Source organism: Sinocyclocheilus rhinocerous, unplaced genomic scaffold (assembly GCF_001515625.1).
Source record: "Sinocyclocheilus rhinocerous isolate Xijiao unplaced genomic scaffold, SAMN03320098_v1.1 scaffold2132, whole genome shotgun sequence".
Lineage (NCBI taxonomy): Eukaryota > Metazoa > Chordata > Actinopteri > Cypriniformes > Cyprinidae > Sinocyclocheilus > Sinocyclocheilus rhinocerous.
Window position 1 is genome coordinate 350,966 of NW_015648610.1, and position 9,827 is coordinate 360,792.

The following is a 9,827-nucleotide window of genomic DNA, read 5'->3' on the forward strand; positions in this document are numbered from 1 at the left end:
TTTTTCCAAATTTGTTCATAAAAATAAACATGCCTTCAATGCCTTAATTTTGATCAAACAATTAAAATATATTTATATGTAACCACTGTTGTTGTCATCATACCACGGACAGTACCTGAGAAGTTAAAGAAAATACGTCAGCAAACTGCGCTCTTTCAAGGATGTGCATTTAATGCATGGCCAAAGTAAGAACAAAATCTGTTTTTAAAACATGCAATGTAGGATTGCCAACTGTTCTAGTATTTAAGTAACATTCCATATTAAATCCATATGGAAAGCAGTTTATTGTGTCATGCCCAGTTTAGGGAGATAAACACTGAAAAAAACACAAGAGCACCCTTAGTTGAAACTGTAATAACATATTTGGCAAACTCTTCTGTGCATATTTGCATTTGCGCTCCGGAGAGCATCAGATGTTTCTATTTACTGTGTAGCTAATCACAGACACGTCCATTGAACCGATGAACTGAGATGAGTGACAGGCACAGTGCATTTGAAATTATATTTCACACATACTAGACTATCTGTAATGCATTCAGAATTTTAATAAAAGGGTTTTTTTCACAGAATTTTAATAAAAGTTTGTTTTTTATGATGTTAAGAGGAACAATGTCCCCTCACTAAAGTTCAGCTATAGTTTAGTTATTCTATATAAAATGTTTGTATAAAGTGTAATAATATATTTCTTTTTAGAATTAATTTGTACATGAATGCAAATATGTTCATGTCCGAGATTCATTTTGGCATTTATCTCTGTACACATAGGCTAAATAACAAAACAAATATTTTGACTGTCCCTTATACTGGGCTGATTGTACTTTATTATAAGTATATACTTATATAATTATTACAATATGACAATATTTTTCAATATAATTGTTATTACATTATGAGCTCAAGATTTTATTACGTTTTGAGAAAATTATTACATTATGAAAATTTTATTACAATAATAATGTAATACTTATTACATTATGTGTAATTTTTACATTATGTGCAGTTATTACATTATGGGTTGCTACACATGGACATGAAAAAATAGATTAATTCAAAGTTAATAAATTCTCAGTTAATAAATTCTCATTGTTTCGGGGATAAAAAAAATAACAGAAAAATTCAAATATGATTAATGATAAACAGTTATATGATATAAGATTTTAAATATATAAAAATCATGTATAATTGCACATAAAATTATTATAAAAATATAAGTTTCTCCTGTGGTTTTCGTTGTTATTTCTCTATGCTGGATGATCTTCTTTGTTTTCACTCTGCATTTTCCCTGATCTCCTGTGACAGAAGACAAGACCAAAATAATGGATCCAGCAGCTGTCCAGGGCCTCCTCCTGAAACAGAAGGGATGCTTCCTTGGGGACCACATGAGGGAATTTTTACATCTAGCCTACCTGACCCACTACCCAGAGAGCTGCCTATGCCTGTTTTATATCGGGCTCATCACCTCGAGCAAGGCTAAATAGTTTGGGGATGGACACCTCAGGGGACTTGGAGTGGGTACTCCAGTACTGTGGGTCTTCCTTCACTGAGGGGGACCCAGGTCTGGTGGTCCCAAGTCTCAGTGGGAATACAAGCGGAGTTAGACTGCATGGACTGAGTGATTCATGTGGACAACACCGAGCCAGTTCCTGGACCGTCATCCCTCAGGCTCCTCCAGACTCGTTCTTTCCTCCGGCTTCACCTTGGTCAATCATCACTCTGCTTCCATCATGGACTTCCAGGCCTCTGGCTATGCCTCAGCTCTTCACCCCTTTGGATCCGCTGTGCTCCTCCTTCTCTCCGGCTCCTCCTTCACCCTCACTTCCACCGTCGCCGCCTCTGTCTGCTGAGCACTCGGCTTCACCTCAGTCTGACTAGCCTTCAGCTCTACCTGGGCCCTCCAGACCAGCGGTGTCGCCCTGGTTCTCCATTTCTCCTGGCTACTCCTCAGTCAGGTTCCTCTTGGACTTACTACCAAGACTCCACCTGGCTCCACCCTCCATTGTGCTCTTCGTCACCAACTCGCCTGTGGCCTCTTCCACCGCCAGCTCCTCTGTGGTTTCTGGCACTGCCAGCATCAGTTTCTGTTTTGTTTCCAGGACTTTTAGTTTGTATTTACTTCCTTGTTCCTGTGTTTAGTCTTTCCTTCATTAGTTCCCATTTCTTTGGTTATCTATTAGTAAATAACACATCCCATGTTCCTTGTATAGTTCATCCCTGTTTCTAGTTTATCTGTCCCACATTCTGTTCAGTTCTTTGTCTTGTCTTGTCTTTTTTCCATGCTGGATTTTCTTTGTTTTTCATTCTCATTAAAAATAATGCATTTAGATCCTTGTTTTCATTGACTTGCCGAGACATACTGTACACATAATCTACACAATAAGAATATGTATACTGATTATGCAGATGCAATGTTATAAAACGGTTGTAAAATGTGGTTTGCCACCCATTTTACCTTATATTTAAAAAGAAAAACAGGAGAAATATTGTAGTGTGTGTGACTTCAATTTACTGATCAGAATTTATTCAATGATTTAAAGTGTCTCTATTAGCAGTGGTTGAAAAATAGTTTTTTTTCTTTAGAATAAATGTTCACTAATGAATCGTTTACAATAAAACAAGGAAAATTAAACTAGACCATTTGGTGAACAACTATTCAATTTACAGCACCTTCATAAATTGAATAAAACAACTGACAATACTTATCATTTCTAGCTTTCAAGGTCGTGTTATCTACACCGTACTACACTGCAACCAATGACATGACCGCTGTCTACACTGAATGTGTCAAACTGACCACTGCAAAAAGAATCAATCAATTTGTACTTGTGTCAGAAGTAGCGCAAGTGAGTGGGGTGGGAAAAAAGCATTGAAAAAAAAGCATTGAACACCCCTATAGGAAACACAATGACTGTATCCCAAAGCGCCCTCTATACTCACATTCACTATTGCCTACAGTACTCCACTTGTATAGTCCACTGAATGAGCGAACAAAAATAAGTGAGCAAATTTCAGACACCATCTTCTGGCGAGATGAGGTAATTCATTTGACGCTACACTCACAGTACATGGAAAGTGTACATCGGTTGTAGAGTAATTATTAAGGTGCATTATGGTATTTCACTTGATAATGTCCAATATGGTTTTGGTTACACCTCTGCAAATGGCTGTCCTCTCAAATAGTGCACTATATAAAGGTATAGGGAGCAATTTCAGACACAGACAAGGGTTATATTCAGTCAAACCAAAATGTATTCAGACACCTTCAACATTTCTCACATTATCACAGTTTATTCGCTATAGTTTAGAAAATGGTAATAAAATATGACAAGAACTCAGAGTTAAACTGTGTCAAAACAAATTCATGTTGTTAATGTCAGATAACTTTGACAGAAAGGTATGTAATGAATTAGGTTGAATAGCTGTCAGCTGTTACATTTAAGAACACAATTAGATAATACCAATTTAGGTCAACCAATTACCAAGCAATAAAAGTAAAAAGTGTAAAAAGTTCGCATTAGCAATTAAAGAAAAAACACTTAAACAAAACATGGTCAGGTCAAAGTGTCTGAATAATGTTTGGTCCCAAATTTTTATAAATTTAACTGGTATCCATATATATATATATTTCACTTACATAAATTAATTATAGTGTCCTGCGCTCACTAGTAAAATAATATCAAAAATTATATCTGGTGTCTGAATAATTTTTGGTTTGACTGTATATATCCACCTTATTCCTGACAAGCCTACTACGTTTTGAATTATAGGTGGCACTTCCGGTTTGGGGAACTTCCATTCAAAAAGACTGAAATTAATCATTTTAAATCATAAGGTTGCCCTACAAATAAAGCTTATCCGTGTCTGTTTGACTGAATGAGCTATCAATTTTCCTTCATGTTTTGTTTTCTGAAATCTTGAGAATAACGTAACGCTTGGTATTTTAACGTGACATTTTATTACAAGAATATCTACGGCAAGAGCTCTTTTCAGTCGCTGCATTCTTTTCCTCATGAATATTTTATTTTTTCCCTTTGCATTCTGCTGTAATAATATGAAAAATGACAACATATACTGCGCATTTGTGGTGTTTTCTCCCGATTTAATTTACAATATATCCTATTAATAATTCACTCGAATGCACAAAGAATCTCTTGTTTTTCTCCTCAAATTCTCACCTCTCTTTCCAGGTTTGTTTGTTTTCACAGGTAAATACAATTTATTATCTGTCAAAAGGACGGAAATTACTTTGAAATAGTATCACGCAATGAGGAAGTTCATGAAAATTTCAGGTTAAGGCAACGTATGTTACCCCTTACGAAAATTAACCATGGTTTTCCACAAATAAAACCAAAAAACCATGGTATTTGTATCTGCTGTAATAATATGAAAAATGACAACATATACCGCGCATTTGTGGTGTTTTCTCCCGATTTAATTTACAATATATCCTATTAATAATTCACTCGAATGCACACGTTTTTCTCGTTTTTCTCCTCAAATTCTCACCTCTCTTTCCAGGTTTGTTTGTTTTCACAGGTAAATACAATTTATTATCTGTCAAAAGGACGGAAATTACTTTGAAATAGTATCACGCAATGAGGAAGTTCATGAAAATTTCAGGTTAAGGCAACGTATGTTACCCCTTACGAAAATTAACCATGGTTTTCCACAAATAAAACCAAAAAACCATGGTATTTGTAGTAAAACTGTGGTTAAACAAATGCTAGTAATCAATATGCCAAAAAAAAAACATGGTTACTACACTTTTACTATAGTAAAACCATGGTTAATTTTTGTAAGGGATGTAATACAGATATATATTACTACAGTGATATTTCACCAGTCCGTTATTGCTGTGGAAAGAATCTCGCTTTTGGGGTTATGGATGGTCTGTTGAAAGTACCTTGTTTATGCTTTTACACTTTTAAATGTCATTTTAATGTTCGATGGCTGAAGGGTGAGTAGAATAATCTCATCTCATTGTACACAGTTAAAAAAAAAACGGTAGCGTGAATCTTTCACTGATTATTTACAGCTTAACGAAAGTTAAACCCATAATTTGTGCAAACCGTTATGGGGTGTAGGAATAAGGTGGATACTCAAGGGCTATAAAGACACAAGTGCAAACCATGAGGACCTAATGAGGGAAAGCAGGGACACAAGGCATCTACAAAGTCAACATAATAAGAACAGGACATACATGACATAAACAGGGTTGATGTTGATTTCATGTTGACTTTAATTACCACCCACACTGAAGTAGCTCTCAAACCTGCATTCATTTTGACAGGCAAATTGCAATGACCTTTTGTGTACTGAGCACATCCCGTATTAAGCTTCACCGGCATTAAAGCAAATAAATATATAAATGTGTGACTCTCACAGGCAGTGCTGTGCTCTGAAGTGGTGATATATGTGAGCCGTGATTGATTTTTTTGGACACCTCGTGGGAGTGGGGAAGCTTCCAGAGGTCTCGCATCAGGTGCATTAGTGTAATTGGCTTTGAGGGTAAGAGAGTTCATCTCCCTCCACCATAAAACACATTCCCATCACTGTGATACTCACAAATACACATACACATCACTCGATCTGGTATGTATAGACAGTTGCCAAATGTTCAGTGCCAGACGCAATGTCAAATCTAAGGCAAGTATATCTAGTGTTATTAATTTGCCTAAAGTACCATACAAAACACCAAATCACGAGGAAAGATGCATTGTTACTTAATTCACCTGTTTTCCAAACATATTTTTTGACCTCATAATGTTTAATCAAAATTTTCCAGTGAAAACATCAGACGTATACAGGACACCTACATCAAGATCCAATCAACAATCAATGCATCGAAACCAATTCTCAATAATTTAAATAATCCATCACACTCGGACATATGTAACAATACAGAAGAAAATATCTGCCACTACTTTGTTTCATTGTGACTTTAAGTCATCAGACTTATGATTTTTTTTTTACCTGGTGGACAATAAAACAGGTGAAAAAATCCCAAAGGCTTACATTGAAAGAGGGACCAGAGCCATATCTAGAGACCAGCAAATCACTGAGACTCAAGGGTGGACTCCTTTCATGCCAAGACAGCTATAATCAAACTAAAAACCCAGGGATGCATTTCCCAAAGGTATCGTTGCAACTATGCATGCAAGTTTCGCCATTAGCAACACCGTTGAACAATTGAGTGTTTTTCCGAAATCAACATTCGTAAACAGCATTGCAAAGTCGACTTGTGGTAAAGAGTAGTTTCTTGCAAGTATGACATGTGGACTTTATGCTCGAGCAAAATAAGCAAGCTAACATGCATTATAATCTATATCTTTCATTCCATATATACGCTAAATACATTTTACGCCTATTTGTCGAGAGAGTGTGCTCGAAGTAGCCATCAGACAGCATGTTCGTTATTTACAGCAATAATCTGACTTTAATTCGATTTCAAATCGGTTATTACTCCACCTGCATAACGACATTCTGTAATGTTGAACCAGCATTGTTCTAACAACGGATGTGCAACAAAGCAACAGTTGTGAGTAGTTCATTTCTCCTATATTATGGTAGTTAAGCGGGCAAGTTTCGTTGTTGGAAATGCACCCCTGAACAACTAACAACAACCGAACATTCTCAACAGCCTAGCAACCACTTAGTGTCAATGCCAGCACATTGCAAGCATCATCTAACTACCTGTTTTTGATCATGTTAGTAACATTCTTAGTCTTAGTGATATCCAGGAGGTGTAAGTTCGGAAATAAGTATGAATAATTATCAATTCCTTATAATGTTGAATGGCTGTAATTACTCATTTTATGCCAAGAAATAAAAAAAAATCACTCATAGTAGGCTACTTAGTAAAGATGCTTTATTAAACAAATATTTAAAATATCAAATATTTTAAAAAAAAGGTACGGATATGTGTGCATATGTGTCTGTCTTTAAACATTTGCGCTGGCAAAAATGTCAGTCATCTCATCCAACCCGTTTTCTTTATTAATTAATTCAACACCCCAGGCTTCTACATTTTTGTACTACAATCTCAAAGCAACCAAAAAATCACAAGTTGTGTAGGCGCTCACCATTGTGACCGTATGGTGGGCAGATACAGGTTTGTTCTCCACACGGTCAATGTTTTGCAGGAAATTGACATCTGATCGCCTCTGTGGAGTTCTCTGGAAATGGGATTCTAGAAACACTGCGGGCATCAGCTTTGCCACCCGTCCACGGGACTGGGCCTGAAGCAATTCCCCATTAAATCCTAAAGCCTTTTCCTGACTGAGAACACCCATGTGCTGGTATACAGGGCCAGTCAATCCATTAGCCATGCGCCGATGCGGTATCTGATAAACTTCATCGTCTACAGAGATGCCCCCTGAAATATAGACAAACAGAGTTTCACATCATAGCTGTTACTTTATAATATCTGGAATAGTCTATTGACCAATTACAGTGCAGGATCACAACTTATATTGTTTTTGCATATTGCTTACAAAGTTGGTTTATTTAAAGATGGCTTCAGTTGGCTTATTTTGTAAATATGTATATGAAAAAAATCTGAATAACAACATCAATAAATCAAAACTGTAACGAAATCAGGCTGGCCGCTTGCTAAAGAGTATCAACCATTCAGAAGAACGCCAAACCATCTGAGTGCAAGAATGTAAAACACCTAGTGACCATGCATAAAGGAAACGGATATTGATGTCCAATACAAACATGAAACTTGGACCACTTGGAGCCAACAAAATGAGAAACCAAATGAAATAAATGACCTTCACTCTTAAAATAAAGGTTCTTTATTGGCATCTATGGTTCCATGAACCATCCATGGAAACCTTCTTTTGCACAAGAGGTTCTTTAAAAAAAAGTTTTTTCAGATTACTGAAATGTTCTTCATAGTAAGAAAAAATATTTTAAGAACTGTTCACTGAAAGCTTCTTTAGGGGAACCCAAAAAAACAACAACAGAACCTTATTTTTAAGAGTTTCGATGGACCCAAAGATGACTATAAAGCTCATGGGATAGCCTACTTAACTCCAAAATGTAAAGTCTGTCATGATTTACCCATCATCATGCCCTTCCAAACCAACTCGCCCTTTTTTGATTTTTCAAATGTATAAATAAAACATTGATTATTAGAGTATGCTATACAAATTTTCACTTCAAAATTTCACGTTTCATTCATTGTGTTACTTGCTGTTTCTTTGTAATTGTTTGCGAAATGTAGGCTACTAGCAATTTCTGAGTGAAAATTGTTTCTACAACATTTTTTTAGTGCACTCAAGTCAGTCTAAATAAATAATTACTGCAAATGATTAAATATGTTAAGTGCTAGATAAGTGTAAGATATATTTAAGCCTGGTATGAGAAGCATAACCATAATTATGGAGTGTAACCACATGCAATATCAATTACAGTAATGCTGTATGAGCATACACAGGCACAAGACATATACTGTAAAAATGAATATGTGCATAGCTATTTCTACTGTACCTGATCTAAGCTTCAGAAATGATTGTGCTTGGGTGCATTATTATTCATTTTAGCACTGACTGACAAGAATATAAACATTTCCCTGTCGAATAAAGGTCCGTATTTGTTCTATGTCCTGCACTGTTTATAGATTTCATTTACCCCTTCAAATGATCCCAATGCCCATGTTATTAAACGCACACCATGTAATTCGCCAAATAAACGCGCAGTTCACTCATTACAATGGCAAATAAGGAAATTATTATAGCCGGAATTTATACAAACAGACTATATCGATATTGTTTTTAGCCTCACCTGTGACGTGCAATCCCATCAATGAAGAAATAACGACTATTGCCGTGTTCACGAACATGATTCTTCTTCTTGTACTACAAATACATTATGGCTTTATGAAGATCAGTCGAGGTCGCAGTGTCTCTATGGTTAAGACACTGAAACGATGTCTGTTTAATACAATAATTCTGCATCTGCTGAGGATCACACACCCCGATGTGTCTCTCTTGCGCTGAGAGGATCCATTTGGGGAATCGATTCGTTTGGTTGAATCATTTCAAAGAACCAATTCAGACGCCGATCCATATGTCCGGTCCATACCAGAACATAAATAAAGCATCGTTTAAAACTATTGTGTATTTTTGTCACATACTATGAGAATCAATGAGAATCAAACACATACAGAGCTCGCGGGACGAGGCATTGGGCTTTTTCTGAATTAATCCCAATGTTCATCCCATCTTTGTTCTATATTTAGTTCTGTAGGTTGTGTTTCGGTAAATACTATGCTGTTTAGCATTCAAACATCCACCCACCTCACAAACAAAGTTCTTTATTTAGTCCAGTGATTCACACTGGACGCTCTGCGATTCTGTTCGAATGAATCTTAAGAACCGGTTCACTAGTTCTTAGTGAATCACTAGTTCTCAGAAGAGAAAATGAGTAGGAGGAGAAAAACATAAGCTGAAAAATTAATAAGCTTTACTTGCCAACTTGAGCACACATACAGTGCTTTTAAAGGTAGCTATAAAAAAAATCCCTCAATAAATGAATAGATCTGCACATAATTTATTATCAGGCTATGAGCAGTACTAGAAGTATTGTTGTTGTCCTGCAATGGATAATCAAAAATCCCATACTTTTAATTTCAGCCACAATTCACAGTTGTCCAGGCTGTCTAAATTGAACAAGCACCAAGAAGACCAGGCAACTTTTAGGCAAGGTTTTGTCAAGCTAATGTTTATTGCCTGTGTTGTCCCACATCTCTGCTCTATAATGCTGCAATATAATCATTCGAGTGACATTTTTATATGACTTAATACTATATTGACATATATAGA

General features: G+C 36.1%; 1 protein-coding gene across 2 annotated transcripts in view; it reads right to left on the bottom strand.

Moving 5' to 3' along the window:
- LOC107709966 (tyrosine-protein phosphatase non-receptor type 5-like) overlaps positions 1-8,992 on the bottom strand; it is a 35,204-nt gene extending 26,212 nt beyond the window's left edge. For both annotated transcript variants that reach the window (XM_016514637.1, XM_016514638.1), the window contains exons 1-2: positions 8,788-8,992; positions 7,080-7,372 (exon numbers count right to left, since the gene is read on the bottom strand). In XM_016514637.1, coding sequence (XP_016370123.1) covers positions 7,080-7,372; positions 8,788-8,845 — 351 coding nt within the window. In that variant the 5' untranslated portion in view covers positions 8,846-8,992. The remainder of the gene's footprint in view (positions 1-7,079; positions 7,373-8,787) is intronic.
- Between the last annotated feature and the right edge of the window lie 835 nt (positions 8,993-9,827).